We start from the raw sequence: 26,229 nt of genomic DNA on the forward strand, positions 1-26,229 counted from the left end.
ATTTAGTATATTTTTTTTTTAAATCTGACCCTTTATCTGCCCACAGGAGGGATTTAAAATGACAACTTTTACACAAAAAATTAACTTTTTCAACTTAACTTTTGAAAATGTTCCGGAAGGTCTGACACTTTTATATATATCTTAAATTAAAGCTAATGTAATATACTTTAATTTGAAAAAAAAAAATTTGACCTCTGGACTTGTCTTCATGGTGAAAATGGCTACCGAATGCTATTTTTGTGTGAAAATTTTCGATTTTATAATTTACATTTTTTACTTTAAAGTGCTATAACTTTTTAAAAAATGTATGGATCAATACAATTTTTTCATGAGAAGTAGTATTTATATACATCTTTCATTGGATATACTTTTTTTTTTAATCAGACTATTTCCCTATATATGGGGGGCTTCANATTTTTGATAGTGATTTTAATCACTGTCAGATATCATTATACTTGATCCTACTATACCACGTCACAACTGTGCCGCCACCCCACTGTGCTGGGTTTTATTTTTTTGTAAATGATTTTTTTAATTTATTTACTTAAATTATTTCACAGTTTTTTTATGAATAAGTTAAAACTAAAAATAGCATTTTAGGAATCAAAATAAAAACAGTAAAAAATTCATTTAAAACAATTTATTCTATTTATAACATAATAAAGTTTAAATTTCACGAAAAATAGAATTCAAGTTTTATATTATTGAAAGTGATTAGGAAAGTAATAAATAATCAGTCATTAGAGAAGCATCATAAGTAACAAATATCAATTTCTCAAAAAAAAAAAAATTTAAAAACTAAATGGATTGTCTTTTTTACATCTGTGAAAAATGATACATTTTTTTTTACATTATATTAAATCTAAATTATTCAATACAAAAATATCAACTACATATTTTTTATTGGATGTTATTATATATTAATGATGAAGGAATGAAAATATTATTTTTACCAACAGAATAATTTTTTTTTTAAATATGGCCTTTATTCATTATTTATGGCCTTTATTTATGGCCTCTGTGCTGGGTTTTTTTTTTTAAATGTGTATTTTTAATTATACTCAATACTTTTCATGTAATGTGCAATGTATTTATAAATACATTATAATATAATATATAGTTAATATACAATTTAAAAAAAAAAACTACTAGACAGTCATAATACAATGTTAACAACCAATTAATAGTTTGTTTAAAATTCAACATGAGATAAACGATTAAAAATGTTTGTTACAAAATTAGAGATTAGTAGAGATAAATCCATTGAAAACTTTTATAATATATCAAAAGTTCTTTCAATTCGGATCAAATTTATTTAAGCTCTTATGATAACTATGACGAGAAACTTTATATTTTATTAATATTCAAGGACTACAGTGATCCACACAAATTTACATTTTTATNAACTTTATATTCAAGGACTACAGTGATCCACACAAATTTACATTTTTATTTTATTATGTTTTTAAAACATTCGTTATTTTTTAATAAAAAAACAAGATATTAATTTTATAGTGAATTATTTTGATTTAAACTTATTTTGTTTTTAGTGTGATGATTGCCAACGACTTTATAATTTTTTATTTTCCTTTTTGTTAAATTTGTACTGGATATTGAAAATTATGATCGTGATAGACGTGGATCATATAAATTATTTATTTTTAAATTATTGTTACGTATCTTAATTTTTTTGTGTGTTATAAGAAAATATACTGAATAAGTTTTTTCACCGTCTATGATATAATTAATAAATATACATATAAGCAGAACAAATTTTTTGATAAAAATGATTACATAATGTATATAAAAAAATATAATGTTTTGATGAGGAAAATATTAATATGTCCATGAAATTAAAATCAAACAATCACAGTTTATATTCGTTTCATAAAAGGTTGAGACAAAACTTTTTAAAATCGTTAACTTTTCAATAAATTTCAATTAAATAAACACAAAAAATGAATAGGTGGAAAAATAGAGTGGCTTTAGTTACCGGTGCATCATCAGGTATTGGTAGAGCAATCGCTATAGAATTAGCCAAACAAGGTATGATTGTCGTTGGTGTGGCGAGAAGAGTGGACAAATTGAAAGTAATCATTTTCATTAATTAATATTCATTTATTTGTCTTTAATAAAAAATTAACCGATTAATTTCTTATATCTAAAGGATTTGAAAAACTTATTAGAACAATACAAGTTTCACTATAGACAGTGTGACGTAACTGAAGAGAATCAAGTAGTAGAAACAATTAATTGGATTGAAGAGACTACAGGTCGCGGAATTGATGTACTGATAAATAACGCGGGGCTTGGCAGATTAAATACCATGCTTGGTATATAACTGTGTTGCCTATTAGTGTTTATATAATTTTTCTTAAATTTTTTTATGCAGGAATGTCTTTTTGACATCTCTAATTATTTTTAAGGGCGTTTTTTAAATTTTCTGAAGACGTTTGTACTTCAAAATTCTTAATATGACAAGCGACAAAAAAAAAGGTCTTGACTAATTATGATGTTATCAACCATATAATAATAAATAAATTTAAAAATATAAGCTCATTTATATTGCTCCTAAATAAATTTAAAGTTGTTATAATTTGTTTTTAATAGGAAATAAAAATGAAATTTTGATTGGACGTATGTTTTTAGATTTCGCTTTTTATAATAACAATCATATTATAAAACCCACTGTTAAATTTTCCTGTTTGTAATACTGTTTAATTATATCATCAGTATAAATAATATAAGATGTTTATTTATTATCAAAATAAACTCCCGTGAGAGTATAGAATACAAACAAAATTAATAAACTTTGTAAAATTATAATATATCATAATAAAATTTTATTAACTATTTCGAAAACTAACTTTCAACTTGGTTAAGTTATCATTAAATAAATAAAAATTTAAATTAAATTACTTTGAACGCTTTATATAACTAATCGTTGAAGTGTAAATATAGTTTTGGCGATTAAATGATACACAAGAGATGATAGATGATCGTAAACTATATTTTAAAACATTAATTGGTAGTAAATTCAAAATTTCAAATTAATTATTTACATTCTTAAAAAAAAAATTGTGAAATTTTTACATACATGTATTAGTAGTTTTTAACGAATGTAATGTATGGAAAAGCTTGTGTAATTAGTGATAAAAATGTTATATTTGAATACGAATGTTCGTTAATCTTTGTCAAAATTACACTATTTGTGTATAAATAGTAAGCTATTCTGTAAGCTTGCTATTTATGAATGTGATATTATTTATATTTATTAAAGAACTATATTTTAACAATGTTTTATGACAGTAAAATCACCTCTTAATTAAAACTCAAATGGATTTTAGATGGAAAAACAGAAGACTGGAAATTAATAATGAAAGTAAATGTAATTGGTGTTTCGATATGTGCTCGCGAAGCTGTCAAATCTATGAGACGACACCAAATAGACGACGGTCACATAGTTTACATCAGCTCGTAAGTGTTCGTAAGGACCACAACTTTGCAAACACATACAAACTTTACTTTAGACAAGTATAGTTTAATTTATAAGCAATGGTATCGATCTTAGAGTAGACTGTTACTGCGTGAGATTATTACAATAATCGAAGATATAACATACAACAGTTTTTCTCTTATATTTATTCATCTCTTCGATATTATTTTATGATATTTTCATTAAACAATCTAGGTATTAAAATGTTTACTTAAACAGATAAAAACTATGAATTTTTATATACAACATTTTCGTTAAGAAAGTTTTATGGTAAAAATTAAAGTGCCCTTTATTTTTGAATTTTAAAATTATGATTTTTAATTATTTAATATTTTAAGAGTCTCCTGGAGGTTGTAAATTGATGAAAAATGTTTTTTGTTTATAAATAGAATAACATTTCACTTATCTTAAAAATAAAATGATAAAATAACTAATAAATTACAGTTTATATTAAAACTGTATTAGATTTCAAATAATTTTATTATGATTCATTATATTCATATCAAAAATTGATTTTATTAAAACTATTTATAAATTATTTTTTCTTATCTAATATTATAATTACTTCGAGAAATAAAATCACGGTAAAAAATTATTTAAATAAAAATATAAAACATTCAAAATATTACTATTGAAATTAAGTAGCCTGTGACTTCACATAGGTTTGCTGATTTTCCATAATTTTAAATTAAATTTATAAATTTTTTAAAAATATTTTCCAGAATATCATATATTTTAGCTTACAATTTATTTTAGAAAAAAAGGGTATACGTTTTTAAGATAAGTGAATAATTTTTTTCTACTTCTAATATACATAAATATCATCCAAACTGCATAAAAATTTTTTTTTTTTTATTTCTAACTTACTTGACACTTACTAGAAATATAATAAATATAAATAATGACGCTATTTATGATATCCACGCTATAAATTTTTGACTTAAAATTTTGACACTAAAAAATTTGTATTCTACATTAAAAATTTATTTTGATATAATAATCATAATATTTGGCCAAAAATTGTATAACAGTGACCGGTTTTTGGGGTACTTTCGGTCAAAACACTAAAAACACGTTGAGCGACCGTTAAAAATTTTTTAATAATGTCAAATCTTCACAAAATGCCTATTTTAATGTAAATAACGGAGTTAAAATGGTTCTCATTGAAATTTCGAAGATCGACTTTTTTTTATTCAACCTGATGTATATGTGTAACAATGAGACGATACCCTTATAAAAAATGCACATGAACTTGCATGTATAATTGGCATACAGAAAATTGTTATTATTCGTTAAAATTTGATCAATTTCAAACGCTTGAATCGGCCAGAGTTTTGGTCGGTTCTAAGATTTTCGAATGTTTTGCGCTTACTTGTCATGTGTAGATTGTCGTGGTAAAATTGCGAATCGAAAAAAAAAATCGTTTACATGTCGTAAAATGTCACAAGAATTTCGGAAGTCACGCCCTGGCGTCTTGAGCGTATGAAAAAAAATCTCGTAGAACGGTAAAAAATGAAAAAACTCAACTCCTCTCTCCATATTATCATTTATTAATAGAAGATTATTTACCAACTATTTTCCTGCTTTATTTTGGCCATTTTAGTTTCACAATATAGAATTTTTCTAAGAAGTCCACCAGTATACTATCATCATAATAACCTCTTGGCCTTTATCCCAATTATTTGGAGTCGGCTTCCGCTCAACAGTATACCAACTCTATTTAAAAAATTTCTACACTGGATTGATATAAAGTCAACAATAATTTTATTAGTATAATCGTATTTTTCATTTATTTTTAAAATTGTTTTGACTTCATTGATTTAATCATTTTTAGCTTTATTTGTGATGATAGATTTTGATAAAAAAAAATGCTTAGGTTATTTTTATTGTTAAATACTAAAGAAGAAATTTTTTTAACGTTGACTTTTTGATCTTTATCAAAGAAGCAACTAAAGTACGAAACCATTGTTTTATATACAAAGTATCCCACCAGGTTTTGATACCTGGTAATCAAAAATTTATAAAAATAAATTAATTAGAAGTAAAACAATATCAAAAAGCGAGTAAATACTGAGTTGTGATATTTTGTGTGTATATTTATGGCCTATTGGCAAAGGAAAAACAATTTATAGTATTGACCTTTATTTTTTAAATCTGAATATAATAATCTAAAGTTGAAGTAAAGTGTGTGTACATATATTTATTTTATTTACATATACGTTACATTTCGGTTATCATACCGTATTTTTTATATTTCTTAACAGAATATTTTTTATGAGAGTTTTTATCTCATCGTGTGTTATTTCTATAATACAACTTTTATTAACTATATGAAAGTAAAACTAATTTCAGACTATGTTTCAGTGTGAAGTTTGTACATTAAATATATTTAGTTTGAAAATGTAGTTTGACAATAATTTTATAGATTGGCTGCTCACCGATTTGGTTGTCTGATTGGATCTTCACCTATGTATAGAGCAAGCAAACATGGCGTACGAGCAATTGCGGATTGTTTGCGTAAAGAATTGGTAGCTGAGAAATCCAAAATTCGAGTAACAGTACGTAAATTCATTAAAATATAAACACCTAGGTCCGATTTATAAATTACTCTCATTACTCTCAATTTTGGTACACCACTTGAAAACTCAAATGCATATTTGGATATCTTCCTAGTTAGGCCCTCTTCTGTTAAAGGCCCAATTTCGCGGGAAAGATTGATATAAAAATAATAATAATAATGAAAAATAAAGTTTTCTAAGACAATTAATTTTAAATTTTTTAAACTTGAATGAATCTCGGGAATCTACCTCTACTATCCCTTTTAATCTAGACTCATGTGCTATATGTATCTATGTATCTATTTTAATGTAAAATGATAGCTAATCGATGTTTAGATCAGTGAACTCTTTTCACTTTTCTTTTTTACTGGATCTCTATTATTAGAGATTCTGTAGATATGTGTTATCTATATATAACTTTACTGTTATCCAAATATCTAACACGTAAATTACAAAATTCTAATATTTAATTTACTGGAGGTATTTACATTAACCAGAATAAATTTAAGTAATTTTTCTCTTACCATTCATAGCATAAATTAGATAGCGTTATTGTTTATTTTATTTTTAGTGCGTAAGTCCTTCATATACCAGAAGTGAAATATTTGAAGGCTCGGGTAGAACTATACCAGAGGAACCAATACTCGAGCCAGAAGACATAGGAGATATTGTAGTAAATGTTTTAAAAGTACCACCATCAGTTCAGGTAATTATTAATAGCTTTTAAAAAATTAGTTATAAATTCAAATAAAAAATACTTAGTTATTTATAAAATACGCCTTTTTCGATATTTAAAAAAATATAAAGTGAAATAAAATATTTTTATTACCAAAGTTTTATATTTTTCTATGCATTATAATTTTTATTAAAAACTTCAGTTCTATCGCGTTTTCTTGACCCTAAAATTATGAATAATATAAATGTAACTGGATTATATCTATAGGACATAATGTATTGTAGATGAACGGTGCAGACGAGTTGGTAATGGGTCAGTGCCTGTTACGTATTATCTCAAGTTCGAGACTAGGATTTGTTGTGAGATGATTTAGTAATAGTAGTCGCCATCCCTTTCTCTGAGAATGGACTCATTACCCATAGTGGAGTATTCATGATAAAGAAACCTTTTCTTCGGAGAAGGTCGCTTAAGCTCTTAGTGGGCAGTAAAAAGTACTAAAAAAAGAAAAATTATGTATTGAATCATGTTTTAGAAGTTATTATTATCTGATTGATGAGGGTGGTTGAGAAATGTCTAATGATAAAAATTACCATACCCGTGCTTCACTCTAATATATACTTTTTAAATGATGATAAGTTCATTATAAATGATAATCAAAATACTAGATCTAGTAAAAATGAAAAAAACTAATAAAAGTTGTTAACTCCCAGTTTATATATTATTCAAATTATTAGTTCTAGGTAATTATAGTCCAGTTAAATAAATATGCTATCATTTGAAAAACTCAAATTAATATAATTTTAGGAGGCATGTAGTAAAGATAGAAATTAATATTTTTATACAAATTATTGTGTATAAAAAAATATCAAACTTTGGTAAACATACGTTTTTATTTTAGTGTATATTTTTTAAAAACATTAAGTGAAGTAAAGTAAATAATTACCCTTATATATTATATTGTTATACATATATTTTAGCTTCAATGCAAAGTAGAGAAGGAATTATTTTATTACGATGTAGTTAGTTGTCGTATTTACAAGGGATCCTTGGGGTTCCATCCAACATAAAAAAATGGTAAAAAGAGCAGTGAAAGTAATTAATCTCCCCACTGCACTAATTTGAAAGATATCTGAACTCCTTTCATAAAATATAAGCTATTGATGTGATTTTTACATTTATTTATGTGTTTGTCTATATTGTTATTTAGCCCCTTTTGATTCAATATTATTAAGAAATTCATTTTAAAAAATGTGTTTTTTATATCTAATTAAAGATATTATTCTAAAAATTTGAAATTATTGATATTGTTTCAAAAAATACATATATTTTTAAATTTTTAATTGCATTATAAATAAATATTATAAAATATTAATGCAAAAAGTAGTTCGAATAAGTATAATGCAAGAGCTTATTTCTTCAATATATAAAAACGGAAATCAAATGAGTAATCCTAAGGAGACCTGATCATGGACAACAAAATTTCCTTCTTTCTTCACTGTTAAACATTACGTCACCTCATTATTGTTTTTGCAAGATTTTCACAAAACTTAGCGCAAAAACATAGTCTTCGCTATACCAGTTAGTTAGTATTAAAATATAATACAATATGATTCATTTAAGTCGAGCCAATGTTGACTAGTGTACAAAGTGTTTTAAGAATAAGCGAAATTTCTATGTAAATGTTTGTCATTTTCTAAAATTATAACAAAACGAGTAATGAAAAAGACAACAGACTAAAAGCCATCGATTGAAAATTTTAGGGGTGGCTAATTTGCTTTTGTACATTTTGCACAAGGTCGATCGAATAGGTGATACAGGCATAATTATAGTATTTATAATATACAAAATTTAAATATCACGTAATTTCCAAACTTTACATAACTTTTGATATTAATATATTTAACTTACCGTTATTATTTGAAGCGTTTTCTCTGACCTGTAACGTAAATAAATACCATTAAAAACTAATAATTTTCAATTAATTTTGTTTATAATAGTAATTAATAATTCACAATCATTTAACATCTTATTAAACTTAAACTTTTAACATTGCCCGATAAATATTTCATCACTCTAGTCAATATTATTAATTTATAAAATCATAACTTTGATTAAGGTTAGGTAAAAAATTTGATTATAATTATTTTGTTACGAAAATATTTCATAATTTTTAAATTAATATATTCATAAGAAAAAAAATTTACTAATTCAGTGGTTGGTTATTACCTCAAAATTAGCATAACAAAGATTTCTACCTTGGGTGATTTTATATTTGAAATTATTTAAAGTAATACAATATGTTGGCTAAAATTTTATACTGATTAATAATAATAATAAAAATTATAAGAACAAATTTGTTTGTAATTTTTTTTTCTATCACATTATCAAGGTTAAAGTAAAAATCTCCTTTAAGAAAATAATGTTAAAATTTTTTATCATTGAAGGGATAAAAAAAAATTATTTAACTACTACTTCTACTTATTGAAGTTTTTTGAATCAAACAATATTTTCCTTTACAAAAACTAAAAATTTTCAATTGTTTCCAAGAAAATCTTTTCTTTAATAAGTCACTCTATATTTATAAATATATATATATTTTGTATATATTGAGTGTTTCATCATGTTTTTGTAATTTGACTGTATAAACAAATTTTAAAATTAGTATATCACGGTGGGACACTATATATTTCAAAATAATCATTTTTTAGCTGTATTATTTCGAAAAATGTTGATGAAATAATAAAAATTTTTGGAATAATACTTATAAAAGGTCAAATTTATAAAAAAAATGTACAAAATAATAGGTTAATACTTCATAAATAAAAAAAAAAAACTTATATTGATTTGGTAATTTTTAAAAAAATATGGCAGTTTTAAGTAAAAAAATATTTTCAAAATTTTGAAAATTAACGATTATTAAATTTGTAATTTTTTTTTGAGATTTCCCACATTTACGGGGAATGAGGGATATTTTTTAATTTTTGAGGGTAATGTTTATGACTAGATACAATTTGTGATTTTTTGACATATTGTTGAAAGAAAACGATTCCGTGAGTGCTGAGAAAAAGTGGTAACAGACAAAAAAAACACATCATAGTAAAATTAATATTTTCTCTAAAAAGTGAATGGTTATCAAAAAATTTGAATTAAATCGTTCGTAGAAGTTTTACATTAAAGAGTCAATTCTATGAAAAAATTAAAAACACCTTTTTTGTTATCAACTTAATTTACTGCAATACAAATTTCATTCAATTTTTTCTTTTTAGAATATTTAAAAATATACGCTTTTATTCCTCATTATCAATTTTTAACTCCTTTGAAGAACGGGAAAGAGCAAATCAAAAGCTCTAAATCTTCATCAAAACTATTTATTTCGTAGAATAAAATGTCAGATACCTGCATTAAATATTAAAAAGTTGAAAAATAAGGATTACCTTTATGTACACAATGTTTTGACAAATTATTAACCTTTCTACTGAATAATTTGAGTTGTTTTTTAAATTATTTATATAGTTTTGGACTATGTTAAAAGTATATATTTTATAAATGTCTATAAAAAAACACTTTTTTTAATTTTTCAAAATATTAAAACAGGCATTTTTTGGCATTTTCTTTACAAAAACATCTAAAGGGTCGATAACAACTTTAGAATAAGTACTTATCGAGATACAAGAGTTTTAATGGAGTGGGTATTAATTTAAAAAATCCTTAGATTTGTCAAAACATCATGGAATTATTTGTGGTATATATATATATATATATGTGTATATAATATGAATATTTAAAAATTATTTTTTTATTTTCCAGATATCTGAAGTCATAGTCCATCCCGTCGGTTCTTGCTATTAAATATTATACAATTAATAATATTAAGAAAATATTATCAAACGATTTTGGATATTTCAACAAAATACACATATATTTAGAAAATTAGGTAAACAGACAGATAATCTAGACATCATCATGTGATGAATTATTATAAAATGATCTTTTTTTGTAATAAGTAATCTATTGAAAATTTAACCAATTAAGCATATTTTTTTTCTAATATTATGAGCGAAATTTTCATTGCTTTGTATTTTAATTATTATGGTAGAATTATTAAAGTTTTCAAAAAAAAAAAAAAAAAAATAGGTTGTTGTCCTTATTATTCTCCGTCAACTTTTTATATTCTAAACATAATTTCCTTGGTAATTTATATCAAGAGAGGTCTTTTAATAATGTTCTAAATCCTTACAAAATTTAATATAGGTGACAAATCCATAATATACATAGTACTTGTAGATATGATTATATTTTGAGGTATTACATCATATTTCAAAATTTATATTTTATTTTAAGTATAGCGTTCTATACGTTTGTATTTCTTATAAATGTGAGAAATTATTTCATATGCAGTATTTTTTTATACATAATAGCTTAACATTAAATATTCAAAGTATTTTAAATTAATGTCTTTTATTATGCACCTTCCTTATTTTATAAAATGTTTATTATATTGCTAATTAATTAATTCAATTATAAAAAACGTTATTTTCCAAATAATAATTATTAGCTAATTATCGAATAAAAATGTAATTTGTGATTAAAATAAATAAATTTGAAAATAAATTTGAAGTCTTTAAACAAATAACACAAAATTACAGTTGATTAAATGTAAATTCTAAAATTATGATCAATCATTGTATGAATAATTTATATTTTTAAATTACATTTTATCGTTGAATCATGTTTTACTTTTATAACTGGAATTTTCCAGAAATAATAGCTGTCAACTTTAATGAAAAATCTTATTTAAAAATCTACAGCTATCAAGTTTTGAGTGCTTACAGATTTAATTTTAACTTAATGTTTCATTAAAAAGTTTAAGAAAAGATGTGATAAAATCTAAGTGATGACGTGTTATATCATTCCATAACATTCTCGTTGTAATATCTATGACAGCTATTATCTTCAACCAATATTAATCAATGACATTATAATTAAAAATTTTATAATATAAAATAATTTTATATTTAAATATAAATGTATAAATGGATATTTGTAAAACAAATAAAACTACAAATGGAACTAAATAATCACAAAAGTTTTTTGTTGGGTTGGATTGAAAGAAAATTTTTTTATGAAAATACAGTTAGAATAAAATGCTAAAATCTTCTTATAATTCTGAGTGGCTCTGTTCATTCTGATTCAATCTTTAAATAGGTATTTATTTTGTTCATATTATTAGATAAAAATAAAAAAGCAGCATTGCGGAGAAGTGGCATACTTGGAACAAATATATATTTTATCTGACAGTGATTAGCATCGCTATCATAAAGACATTTCAATGCAAATCTGTTAAATTTTATAATAGTTTGTATGTTTGTAATTTAACAATAGCTTTGTTTTTTAAAATTTCATTCACATATGAAAGACTTCTTAAATTATTTGTTTTATCATACAATATTCATTGGAAATTTCTGTAATCGTTTAACCTATACTCTTCCGTTAAACAATCAATTACTGTCTTACTGGAATATGATGTATAAGAAACTCATATAATACTCTAGCCAATGTGTTTTTCTATATTTTTTTGACAATATAAACATGTTTGACATATTTGTTGAATTTTATATGCGTGAGTGGTCTCTTTCAAACCTTTCCTGAAATTAATTTCTTCATAAAAATTACACCAAAAGGTTTGGTTAGTTTATTATAGATAGAGTTATAGCAAAATGAAAAATTCACGAATTTTTACAGAAAATTTGTGGTTTTTTAACTTAAAAGCCAAATAACTTAAAGAAAAAAAAAGGCATTTTTTAGTACTCTAAAAAATAATTAATTTTATATAGATTAAAAATTGTCGGACAATACGGAAATTTTTCAAAAATTGAGTTGGACTTTTTTTGTAAGTGTGGATATATTTTTTGAGCTCTTTTTGAACTTGAGTACAGAAAAACTCGAAAATAAACTAAACCAAATTTTAAAATGTAGAAAAAAGAAAAGAAAATGCCGTTTTTTACGGTATTATAATTATGAGATATATATTTTAATTTTTAAAACTTAAGGGTATTTCTAATTCTGGTACTAATAGGTTTCAATAGTTTAAAATCAATCTTTTTTGACGTAAAGATAAAGAAAATTGGTCTAGTGAAAGCTGAGAATTTTTTTGGACAGATATATAAATAGGCATACCGTGACAAAATCCAAACCGAATTAGACTTGTTTGAAACTAAAAAAAGGAAAATGCAAAATGAACTAATAATTAGTTATAATTATAATTAAATTTTTATAATTTAAATTATAACTTTGCATTTCTGTTGCAAATTATTAATGGAATATTGAAATGAACATTATTCATTGTATAATGGAAAATGTATTTTTTTTTGTGATATACATTTTATTAAGAGTAATTTTTGGTTTTAAATTAATAAAATTAATAAAAGAAAATAAATTAATGAGTAAAAAAAATTAAAATTTTTCATTGTACCTATAATGTAAAGTGAGCAAGATTGTAAATTTAATGGCAAATCATAATTATAAATTTATGTCTTAATGGTCCTGACTTTGGAAACTTTCCAAACTACAGTAACTTCTAATTAGCTCGTATTTTGTTAATGATCTAGAAAATATGGTTATTACAACCAAAAGTCTAATTGGAAAACATTAACTATGATATTAATATATTTTTTTTTATACTGATACGTTTCTTCATTGCTATTATATTACTCATAACGACGCTAGATATTTAATCACCGAACACTTATTATAAGTCGTATATAAATCTTATGAATACGTGAATAATAAGTTTCTTTTTCAAAAACAAAAAAAAAAATGTTATTATATAAATTGTTTAAATAAACTTATTTCTAGGGTTATAACTTAAATATAATTTTACTATACTAAATATATATTAAATAATTCATATTCGTTAAAAATTCATAAATATGCATTAAATTATTCTCTTTATATTTTTAAATTAAACACAATAAGTAAATAAGTATTTATTTTTTAGTATTTTTATCTTAATGTTACTGGAAATTGTTTCGATAAAATTTATAATGTTATTTTTTTCATGAAAGTATTTTTATTATAGACAATTTACATAAAAATAATTAAATATTTTTATTACATAAAGGAAAAATTGAAATTAAAAAATAAGCGTAAATTAGTTTTAAAACTCAAAAATATTTTAAAAAATTCAAGAACAAAAAATGTTTATTATGATTATATTTTTAGGATATTATCGATTATTAATCGACAATGTCCAAATATACTGTACTAGTTGAGTATAATAGAGAATAGTAAATGTCTATCATTGTGGAGTTATACTACAGGTAAATCTGTACTCAAAAAATATTCAATCATTTTATATGTAAGTTTGGAACAAATTAAAAAAATATATAACAAAGCAACTATCAATCCAAAGAATTGTGAGACTTGCATTTATCTACCCCAATCTATTAGATTTGTAAAATATGACTTAGCTATTGAATTATATTTAATACAAAACAATTTGTCATCGTACCTTAAATGACAATACTAAATAATAAGCACACAAGTGTATTAAACTTACAACACTAACATTACTAGTGCTATTTTACAGAATAAGATAAATAAGGTTAACATTTAAAAACCGGTTTTATTGTGTTATATACATTCGTTAGTTAAATTGAACGCCTAAAACAAAAATATTCACTCTTGTTATCGATTTAGTTTGATCTAACAAAGATTGAAGTTGTTTTCATATTTGATTATTTTCAATATTCCTAGTGAAAAATGGAACAATGGTCTGGAAAAATAGCTGTTGTAACTGGAGCTTCGACAGGAATAGGAGCTGAAATTTGTAAAAAATTGGTAGCGTCAGGAATGATTGTGATTGGATTAGCTAGGAGAGAAAACAAACTTAAGGTATATAGGTTTAAGTAAAATAAAATTTATAATGTCTATTGAAAAACAAATTATAAACGGAAATTCTTCATTTAAGTGTTTCTTGAATATATCTTATTATTAAAGATAAAATAATAATTCTTGTTAGCTTAAATGATAATATTTATCTCTTAATAATTATACTTACCATACGTAAGAAAAATTTATTACATCATTATTCATAATTCTTAGTTTTTTTGTTTAATTTTTATTTCACTATTAATTTATTATGTATGAGAATATTGCAATACTTAATTTCAATATACACCTTACATAAATTTCTTAGTTACAAAAAAAAAATTTATAAAATTTATATTTATTTTTACTTAGTATGTATATTATAATTATTTTTTAAATAAGTGTGAATCAAAATTAATATAATTTTTATAAATATTTTAATAGGTTTTTTTCTTTTAACACATATTTTTTGAAACCCCTATAAGTTATTCATTCTAGGTGAAATTAAACCTTTACATTAGACTAGGCCAAGCAAATTTTCTATCAAATTTCTGAATGAATTTTTTTTAATCATGATTTTTAGGTATGATTTTGTGAACTTGCAAGTTTTAGTCTCCCAACTAGGAAGATATAATTAATAGGTAGCGAGGTTCGATTCTGCTGTGCTGAGCTATGTATATTTTTATGACTTTTTTAACATAAGCATAGTTTTTCATAAAAGATGTTATAGATAAATTAATAATAAAATTATAAAAATCATTATATTAATTTATAATAAGGTTGAGAAGTATAGGCTTAGCACATGTTTAGGAAATTATAATAGTAGCTTTGCTAAACCTTATATACTATATTTCACTTCTAAAATGATATTATTAATCTATGTTATTAAAATTGGTATTTGTCTTTCTCATCTCTAATTTTTCTATATACATGGAGGAAATTGTATTAAAAATCGGGCCGAGCTCTATTTTAACCATTCAACTTATATTTATCAATATAATCGAATCATGTGAACAATATGTTTACAATAAGATAAATAAAATCTAATAGGAACTATAATAGGCAAAATATCTATCATTGTGTCAGTTATTTTGTTTAGATTACACAGTAATATAACAAATCAATGAAATAATAATTTATATAACAGGAGTTAGCTGTTACATTGAAAGGAGAATCAGGAGAATTCCATTATTTTCGAGTAGACTTGTGTCAAGAAGAAAATATTTTAGAAGCTTTTAAATGGATCAAACAGACATTCAAATGTATTGATGTATTAGTAAATAATGCTGGTGTTGCGAAAAATGCTGATCTGTTAAAAGGTAGACTATTTTATTACTAATTTATATATGTATCCTCAAAAATGGTATACAATAAGAATTTATTTATATAGGATCTAAATAACAAGATCATTTTTTTTTGTAAAAATAATTTTATTCCTAAAATTTAAAGATGAACTCGAGTCGTTTTACTCGACTATGTGTTAAATTAATTTGTTAATTGATTATTTGAAACTTAGAAGTAGTATTTGTAAATAATGTTTAATAAGTTATCTACCCGATATCATATATACAAACAATTTTGTCAATTATTTTTAATGGAAAAGTTTACATTCTGTGTGTTTAAATTATTTACTAGATAAAAATATTTTTCAAGCGGATGCAGTTTTGTGTTTACAACATATAAAATATTGTCATCATTTTTACATTTTTAGGGGATACTGCTGATTGGAAACTTATGTTTGACACTAATGTAATTGGTATGAGTATATGTACAAAAGAAGCAGTAAGAGTAATGAAAGAGTGTAGTATTGAAAAAGGTCATATTATAAATATTAACAGGTAATGATAATGATACAAAAATTAATAAAAAAAATTGAAGGGCGCCCATTAAAATAAATTTAGTATGCACATCAATTTATATTTATTTGGCTATTAATAAAGTCAAATAATTATAAATTATCAGAGAATTTTTAAATTATAAAATTAAACGCATCTTATTCATTTCTAAATTTAAAATTGCTCATTATTACTATCCATTTTATTTAAAGCTATACTTATTAAAGAATAAAAGAACGTTTAGTTTGACAGTATAGCTGTGTTATTTTTTATTCTTTGAGTATATAGCCATAAAACATGTCACTCGGTATAAATTATAAGTTGTTTGCAAAATATCAGAGAATATTATTTTCTCCGTTTTTATTATATTAATAGTTTAGAGAAAATTTCTCCAAAATGTAATGCTGTGCTTTTATTTTTAGTAATATTACTAACATTTAAAATCATATAAGTTGTTAATGTAAATTTGTACAAATTAAAAATTAATTTAAAATAATGTTTTAAATTTTTTATTTGTTTATTTACGTTTTTTGAAATAAATTTTTAGCTTGTTGGGCCATATTCAAGCTCCGGAATTTTTAAGTAACATAGCTATGTATGGTGCAACAAAGTTTTCCGTCACTGCTATCACCGGTAATTTAAGACAATTGATTGGAAAAGAAAAATTACCAATTAGAGTTACGGTACTGGAAATTTTATGTAAAATTAGAATTAAAACCTTGTGAAAATTAATCAATATTATGTCGTACATTAAAACAATTTCATGTAATAAATAGAGCTTTATTACGCCAAGACTATATTTTGTTTCAATTAATGTTCAGTATTATTTTTGGATTGGTGAAAAGGAAATCCGCTCGCAAAACCGGTTCTACGTTTAGTGTATGTGAAGAAATATACGCGAATGTGTTGGCGGTGCTTTTAGACATTTGCCTCTCACTACAAAAAGGCGACTATCCTAAACACAAGAAAGAGTTTGTGTATAATCACACCATAATTCATGGAATGTCTCTCGTGAGACAACTTAGTCTTTGAAGAGTCTTTTGTCAGTGTTTATCCGTGTACATAAATTTTTATTTTCTAATTGTTTACAAAGTTTATCTTGTAAATAGTTATAGTAAACTAAATATATCGTTACGTCGTGATCGGACACAAATAACATATTCCTTTTAAAAATGTGTTTACAATTACCTTATCCGTTTATATTACATTGCTTCAATTTATAATATTTATTCATGGATCAATTGTTATTAATTACTTTACTAAAATGAGATAACTAAAGTTTTTATTTTTAGAGTATTAGTCCAGGAGTTGTTGACACTGATATGCCTAAAGCAGCTCACGTTCCTGTTCCTGGTGGTTTGTTAAAAGGTGAAGATATTGCCGATGCCTTGTTATACGTTTTAGGAGCTCCACAACATGTTAATGTAAGATTATAGTGTTTTGTTTTTATCATTTGTTAGTGGGTGTAATTTCATCAACAAAAAAACCAGTAATTCATTATTTTAAAAATTAAATTAAAAGAAGGTTTATGACAATTGATTCAAAATAATAATAAAATAATTGTTTTTTTTTTTGCTTATTTTAAAACAAATTAATAAAAAAAGCAGAAGTGAGAAAATCTGGCATTTATAAAATACAGTGTAAAAATTGTGATAAATTTTACATAGGTCAAATATAAAAAAACGTAGGGGTCAGATTTGAAAAATATTTGACAAACATTTATAATTAAGAAGTTAATAATGTCCAATTGCTGAACATTTATTATAAAAGTAATTAAAAATGTAAATTATTACAATGAACTTAATATAAGGGAGGCAATTAAAAATTAAAAAAAAATAATAAATTATTTATTTAATTAAGATCTTGAAAAATTCATTATTAAATTAGTCTAAATCGTGAAAGTGTGACAATCGACAAGGTGATAATATTATTAGGGGTACATAAAGGAGTATTTTTCGATCAGTTATTAGAATATGTTTAGCGCTGATGAGAGTAACATTGTTCCTTGTATTACGTATTTGCAATTTTCAAGTATTTTTTGTGACTTATTGAGTTAAATATTTTAATGTTTTTTAGTTTTAAATTATTATTTTAAATAAGAAAATAAAATTTTTCTAGGTTGCTGAGCTTATTTTATTACCGTCAGAGAATAAAATAAAATAATTTGTGTCTTAATTACTATGATATGACATGAAGTATTATTATCATTAATTCTTTTGAATCTAAAGAATGAAAAAGAAAAGGAATAACACCGAAAATCTGTATGTACTTCATTGTAATACTAATACTTCAACGAATAAATTGTATTTACTTAATTTGTTTTGTGTTAATTAATTCAGTATCTTTGTATTGAAATAAAATCCATAAAATGTAAATAATGGTCATAGCCAGATTTGGTTGTTAGGCTGTAGGGTAATTATTTAAATGGGTTATATTGATTGTTGGTTGGTAATAATCGGGAAATCAAGGGCGGGATCAGGGGGGAATATCAGAAATTGAAACTCTCATTAAATTACAATTTGATAGGTACAATGAATTCCATTCCCCGTGAATAACCATTTATGTATGAAATTAAACTTAAACCAGTTTGTTATAATATGTTAGATCATTTTTAAAAGTTTGTTTAAAAACAAAATTTTCAAATGAATTTGTAAACTTTACAACAACTTTTTATAGTTCAAAGACTTGGCGGTACAAAATTTCAAATTAGAGTAAACATTTGAATATAAGGAACCAATAGATAGACGATATTTGAATTATTTTATAGAATAATATTGGTGGCCATATGAAAATAACTAACTTAATTGTTTGTCTTTTCTTTTTCTTAGGCACTCGAACTTAAGATTGTAGATTTACCATAGTAAATTTCTGGTACTAGATTAAGATAAATTTAGTTACAAATATTTGATAAAATATTTGTTATTAATTCGTTAAGTGATACCTCATGAATTCCTGGTATAAAATTTTTAATTAAGTTGTGAGACACGGCGTCATTCGCAATGGAGTAACAATTACTCTTCAAATGAAAAATCAGCGATTGCATAGCAATTTTATCTATTTAAAAATTTTATATCAGTTTGCTTTGAGTATTAAGACTGTAAATGTTATCATAATGTAAGTTATGACTATAACGACGCACTGCTATTAAAGTTGTCTGGGAGAGCGTTATTGCGTGTGGACATCAAGTTGTTCAAATGATATTACATACAAATATACATTAGTCCTTACGAAATTTGATACTAAGTATTGTAATATACAGACAGTTATAATAGTGTTATTAATTATAGTTAAATAAACATTATGTAATATTATTAAGGGGTCGGCCTGACTTTGTGAGTAGAAACATAGGTTTCGGTGCACAAGGTCCTGGGTTCAATTCCCAGGGTGCCAACAAGAATTTTCTTGCCATTTTCTCATTGGTAGTGTCTGGTCTCTGGTGCAAGTCGGCCATAATACCCGACATATCCTTCATTGGCTTAGCCAAGAACCATCTTTAAGCCCTTAACATGTGAGAAAGGGCCATCCCCTATGTAGCATGTTAAGTTCGAGAAGTATAGGGATGTAAAACTGATCATTATGTAAAATTATTATTCATTAATTATATTGAAGGAAACCGTTTTGTCGTAAACAACATATCTTGTTGTTTAAGATTAATAAAACTATTGGAAAATAATTATTTGATTATAACGACTTATTACAATGTTTTCAATTCATTATTGATGAGTTTTACGTCATATGTGAATTCATATCAAAAAACATTAATCAAGTTTGACAGATTAAATACGTCTAATTAGTTTATAATATATTAGGAAAATTTAAAGTAAAAATATTGTATTAATTATGTTATTTGTAGGTCGTAATATACACTTCTTATACTGTGGATTATTTTATATACATGTTTTATTAATCAATTGTAAATAAAGTATAAAATTACATGTACATATATTACAGTTTGATATGTAAAAACTAGTAAATGGGTGTAACCAAATTGTTTCCTGGTATAGTAGTTAAAACAAATAATCATTATCAAATAATATTAGGTACTTAGTCAATATTTAATGCTATGACTTGCATTTATGGACGTTATAATCATTATTTTATCGCGTATATAAATAGGTTGAGTTTAATAAACATTGGCAATGAACAAAAAACGTTAGTTCTATTTCTTCTAATGCTTCATAACATATTTATTTACTTCGAGCGTTAGTTAAAAAGTAAAAACTCCAAAGAATAATGGACAAGTGGATAGGAAAAGTTGCTATTGTAACTGGAGCTTCATCAGGCATAGGTGCTGCTGCTTGTAAAAAATTAGTTCAATCTGGAATGATTGTTGTTGGGTTTGCAAGAAGAGAAAACAATCTTAAAGTAATTTTTTTTCAAAAATATCCCACGTAACCTTTTTATTTTGAACTTTTTCTTCGCTATATTAACATTTTAGAACTAACTTTTACGAATTTATTGTAATCATAAAATAAAATAAAAAATCGTTCGTTAAATAAAAAATCCTACGAATTGTAGAGTTTGGCTGATGAGTTGAAGGGACAATTAGGAGAATTTCATTATTATAAAGTAGACGTATGTAACGAATACAACATTTTGGAAGCCTTTGAATGGATAAAACGAACATTCAAGTCCGTTGACGTATTGATTAACAATGCTGCAGTACTAAAATATTCTAGTTTATTAGAAGGTATATAATTATTATTACAATTGTTAATATTTTATTTATCAAATAGTGTGATATATGTGAATAATTTCTGTAGTCGGTTTTTATAATTTCTTATCTTTTATACCGACGGAATCATACAACTGTCAATATAAATGGTCTTCTCTGAAGCAATAAAATATCTTATTTCATAAGATAGTTTTTGTTCTACATATTTGACAAAATTAGTATTTTTAAAATTTACCCATACATTTTAGTAGATCATTTAATATACTAATTAAATTTTATATAATTTTAAATTTATTGAAGAGATTACATGGTTTTACATAAATTTTTTTAAATATATATGTAAATATTTTAGTTTAATAGTCAAAGATAAAAATGGAGTCATGAAAATACTTAATAAATTTGAAATATATAAACCAATACATTAATTAAAGATTTTACAAAACGATAAACAGCAGGTCTTAATTATTGATTATCAACGGATCCATCTGCCTTACATTATTTTGGGCGTAAATAATTTTTATTTTTTTTAAAATTATATTACAACTAGGCTTCGCCTAGCTGGCCGAATCCGGTTTTTTGCAGGCCACATTTGTTTACTGCGCGTTAAGCTGTTTGGGTGTCCTCATAGGCCACTGATTTCAGTACTCGGCTACGCGTTTGGACACATTGTGTTTATAACATCAAAAGCAATTCACCAGTAGTTAGTTCCAAATATATATTAAATGATAATTAAAATAATAATAATATGACTACAAAATACTTAGGTATATTCACAATTGTACTTTATAGTGACCTACTAATTATTATTTAAAATAAAAATTTTTCTCACCGTGAATAATTTTCCTAGAATAACGTTGTTGAGCTCTTTCATTAAAAATTTTTGAAAATGGAACATCGAATGCAATTTTTCAATGTTTTATTATGCAATAAGATTCGGAAAATTGTAAGAAAAAAAGTCTACAATATTAAATGGTGGCATTTAATCACAATGATATATTGAATTTTTTGATTAATTATTGAACTATTTGAAAAATTCTTAAAATTATTGTTTGAATGTTTTTTTTTTTGAGTGTCTTAGATATTTATTATTCATGGTATTTCTTTAAAAATAAATTTAGACAAGATGTCTAATGAGTGAGGAATTCGGTTGATTGTTAAGAATAATGATAGCAACAGAAGTCTTTTCCCCATTTTTTAGAACCTTGTACATTAAATAAAAATCGTGTTTTGTAAAATTAAATACATTTTATTGATAATTATAAAAAAAAAATGACAATTACAATTAATTGACAAATATATAGGATTATCTGTTTTTTTTTTTACTTAACAGGAAGTACTAGTACTTCCTGTTAAGTAATTTTCAGTTTTTAGAGATTGAAAATTAATTAATGCCATTATGTGCCAAATTATCATTGAATAATATATTTCTGTGTACTAAATATTTATCAAGGTTTTAAGTCACTTAATAAGTGTTCACTGATAAATTAAATTTTATGAGGAAAAACAGTTCATCCAATTGTAGTTTATTTAAGTATACTATGTTATCAAATAGAACCTTACAAAATAAATAATTATTTAAATTACAGTTCGCTACTATCATTAAGTACCAACACATGGTTAATTCCATATATTGACTTAAAAAAATGATCAAATTATTCACATAATACATAAATACGCTTATAAGTAATATAATGAATTACATACTACAATGTTCCTAATTTTTAATGCTAATTTCTAACAAAACAAATCTAAATTAGATTGTAAAAACAAAAAATAGTTTAATTAAAAATTTAATTTCTATTTACCAGAACACAATTTATAATATTCTCTAAAATAAAAAAGTATTGTAAATATTATTTGCGTTTTTATTAAAGATATGAGTTTGGGTGTTTCTCAATGAGAATTCTTAATGAAAATCTTGTTAAAAATCTTTAGAATACTTTTTCATATACAATAGATATAAAATAAAATAAATATCTTATTTTGTGAAATTGAAGGAAATTTATTGATATTATTGTAACTTAAATTATTTCTGAACTGTTGTTTTTACTTGACAGGAAGTACTGAAGATTGGAAATTAATGTATGAAACTAATGTTATTGGTTCGAGTATTTGTTCTCGTGAAGCTGTAAAATTAATAAAAGAATTTTCTCTCGAAAAGGGGCATATAATAAATATAAACAGGTCGGGCATATTATAAATACAAGATGTTTTATAAAATATTAATATTAAAGTTTTAAAATTTATAAAACGATATTTTAAAAACATTAACATCAAAAATATTTATAAATATATATAATCAATTTTTTTGATTTACAGCGTTTCAGGACATTTTCGTATTCCTATTACTACTATAGGTAATGGTGGTTCAACATATTTTGCTACAAAAGTTTCTTTGGCTTCAATAACAGAAAGCTTAAGAGAATCAATCTGCCAGCAAAACTTGCCTATCAGAGTTACAGTAAGCATATTAAATTACTTAATATTGTTTGATAATTTTTGTTATTTATAGTTTAGTAAAATAATTAACGTACTAATTAATCGAATCAGAATTCATGGTATACAACATTTTTTATGAGAAAAAGAAAAACATTTTTGTTGTATATTTTTTTATTTAACTTAGTTTTTATTAATCTTTTTTTTTGCTCAAAATGTCTCTAAAAATATATTTTTGGTAAAATAGTTCATGGTCGTATAAAATGTTTGGGGACGCTCACGCTCCTTATTCTTCCATAAGTACACTAACGAATCCAATAAATGGTTGCATTTGATTTCATAATATTTATTTAATTATTTTTTACATGTTATTCTATAAATAGAGTATTAGTCCAGGAGTTGTTATAACCGAAATGACTGCAGGGAATGAAGCACTTGATACTTATAATAAATTAAAAGCCGAAGATATTGCTGATGCTATATTATATGCACTTGGTGCTCCACAACATGTCAATGTAAGTCTATTCTAATTTTCAAATAAACTATCAATAAATCGTGTAACGCATAAATAACATTCCATTCTCTTATGAAAATTGAGAATATTTATAGTTTCAATAAAAAAAAAAAAAGCAGGAGACAATTAATTAATCTTTAAATTTGTTTTTAAGATTATGTTCGAATTTCGTTTAGTTTACTTTGAATAAAATGATCTAAGTTTAAATTAAAGTTTTTCTTTTTTTATTGTTTTTAAATAAGTATTTAATTTAAAATAATTTAATATGTTCATAACTGACAAAGTTTTGCAAGATATTAATTCCTATATAGCCATTTAATAAATAAAAGTATATGAGAAAGTTGATAAAACTATATCAGGAATTAAAAATTTTAAACATTTAAATTAAGATTTTAAAATTATTTTTAGTATATAACTATAAAGTTAAGTGATAATTTTTTTCAGGTGTGTGAATTAATTATAAGACCAACTGGAGAATTTTTCGTTTAGTAAAAAATTTGTTTTGCTGTCGCTCAAAAATATTGATTTTAAGATTTAAAAATGTTTTCAAAATATAATATAAAAAAATAATTTTTAGTGAACTCATTATTTGTATAAGTCAAAATATTATAAATAATAAAATGTCTATTTGTTTTTTCATTTTAAAAGATAAAAAATTTTAAATTAATATTTTGTAAGTGTTTTTTGTCAAGAAATTCTCAGTACATTCCTCATTTGATTTCAACATTTTTATGTCTATCAAAATTCTTAATTAAATTATTTTAATTAATTGTTGACATGTTAAATATGTAAGTTGTAATTAAAAGCCTCTCTCTAAAGGGACATAAGTAAAGTACGAAAAGTAGAGTACGAGTTTGACAAAGAAGAACACGAGGTAGGGGAAATGAAGAGATCAGTGACAATAAGCGACGATGTGATAGAAGAGTTAGAAAGTTTTAAATATTTAGAATCAGTTGGGCAAAAAATTGTGGTATTGGCGAGGATACGAGACACAGGTTTAAGTGCGGGTGGGTGAAGTGAGGAGAAGCGTCTGATGTGTTACGCGATAAATGAATTCCAATGTGGCTAAAAGGTAAGTTCTATAAGACTGTAGTAAGACCAGCTATGATGTATGGTTCAGAGTGTTGGGAGATTGACAAGAGAATGAGTGTAGCAGAGATAAAAATGCTTAGATAGATGAGTGGAGCAACTAGAAAAGATAGGATAAGGAACGAATATATAGGAGGGATTATAGGTTTAGCGTTAATCGTGGATAATATGAAAGGAAATAGACTTGGATGGTTTGGTCATGTTATAAGAATAGAGAAATCAGGAGCTGCAAGAACAGTTATAGAAATGAATGTTGAAGGAAGAAGAAGAAGCTCAAAAAATATATGAAAGGATGTTACTTAATGTTTTATGAAGACGGTTGATGTGTGCGTAGATGATGTGCGAGATCACGTGAAATGGAAGTTTAGGACAAAGGTGGCTCACCCCAAATAGTTAGGATAAAAGAGAGAAAAAATGTGAAGAATATTTATATATATATTTATTATATAGTTTCAATGTACTTGAAATTTAAATAAAAACTGTGCTAAGATATGAGTCATATTGTCCGAATTCAACATACATGTGTTATAATAATTATTTTAATTAAATTTCTTAAAATTAATTAGCAGTAGACTTCTATTTATCATTTTAATTTTTTACTTAACATAATTTCTTTATTAATTTCCTAAAAATTGCTTTTATTTTATACAAATTATCTGAATAAAGCAATATGTACATTAAACCTAATCATTTTGAAATAAATGAGCTCTTTAAAATACATTTATTATGTTACAAATAAGAAAATTTCTATTAATTTTTTAAATGAATTAATAACTAAGATGGTGTCATAGGTATTAATTTGTCATTATGGCGTGACAAATATTAAAAAGTGACGTCTAAATTTTATAACAGTTTCATTATTTTATACCCTCTAATTTATAATAAGTGGAGGCAACACTTATTTTGAGCTACTTCGACTACTGGTCGTATACAACGTAGGTCATACAATTTCTATGTTGTAAAAGTGATAATTTTTATGTTAACAGTTACGTTATGGAGAATGTTCATCTTGACAAGTCATAGCTTGGACGCTGCATGCTGTCCAAGCGATAACATGTCAAATTGTATCCTATGCACGTTT

The 26,229-nt window shown here is 24.2% G+C and overlaps 4 protein-coding genes across 4 annotated transcripts in view; 3 read left to right on the forward strand and 1 right to left on the reverse strand.

Annotated features, from left to right (window-relative positions):
• Positions 1–26,229, reverse strand: part of LOC126895959 (uncharacterized) — a 98,689-nt gene that overhangs the window by 32,482 nt on the left and 39,978 nt on the right. The window lies entirely within an intron of this gene.
• On the forward strand, positions 1,833–10,861 carry LOC126895802 (farnesol dehydrogenase-like). The gene is made up of 6 exons (XM_050668045.1): positions 1,833–2,090; positions 2,168–2,333; positions 3,348–3,477; positions 5,922–6,054; positions 6,626–6,760; positions 10,538–10,861. Exons 1-6 carry the CDS (start codon positions 1,959–1,961, stop codon positions 10,577–10,579), a joined length of 738 nt encoding a protein of 245 aa, XP_050524002.1. The 5' UTR covers positions 1,833–1,958; the 3' UTR covers positions 10,580–10,861.
• Positions 14,374–18,749, forward strand: LOC126895800 (dehydrogenase/reductase SDR family member 11-like). Its single transcript, XM_050668043.1, has 6 exons — positions 14,374–14,623; positions 15,747–15,918; positions 16,311–16,437; positions 16,982–17,117; positions 17,727–17,858; positions 18,553–18,749. The coding sequence occupies exons 1-6, from the start codon at positions 14,492–14,494 to the stop codon at positions 18,595–18,597; spliced, it is 744 nt and encodes a 247-aa protein (XP_050524000.1). The 5' UTR covers positions 14,374–14,491; the 3' UTR covers positions 18,598–18,749.
• LOC126895799 (dehydrogenase/reductase SDR family member 11-like) lies at positions 20,507–24,728 on the forward strand. Its single transcript, XM_050668042.1, has 6 exons — positions 20,507–20,799; positions 20,953–21,124; positions 23,167–23,293; positions 23,429–23,570; positions 23,929–24,060; positions 24,504–24,728. The coding sequence occupies exons 1-6, from the start codon at positions 20,668–20,670 to the stop codon at positions 24,546–24,548; spliced, it is 750 nt and encodes a 249-aa protein (XP_050523999.1). The 5' UTR covers positions 20,507–20,667; the 3' UTR covers positions 24,549–24,728.

Source organism: Daktulosphaira vitifoliae, unplaced genomic scaffold (assembly GCF_025091365.1).
Source record: "Daktulosphaira vitifoliae isolate Bord-2020 unplaced genomic scaffold, ASM2509136v1 Scaffold_1, whole genome shotgun sequence".
Lineage (NCBI taxonomy): Eukaryota > Metazoa > Arthropoda > Insecta > Hemiptera > Phylloxeridae > Daktulosphaira > Daktulosphaira vitifoliae.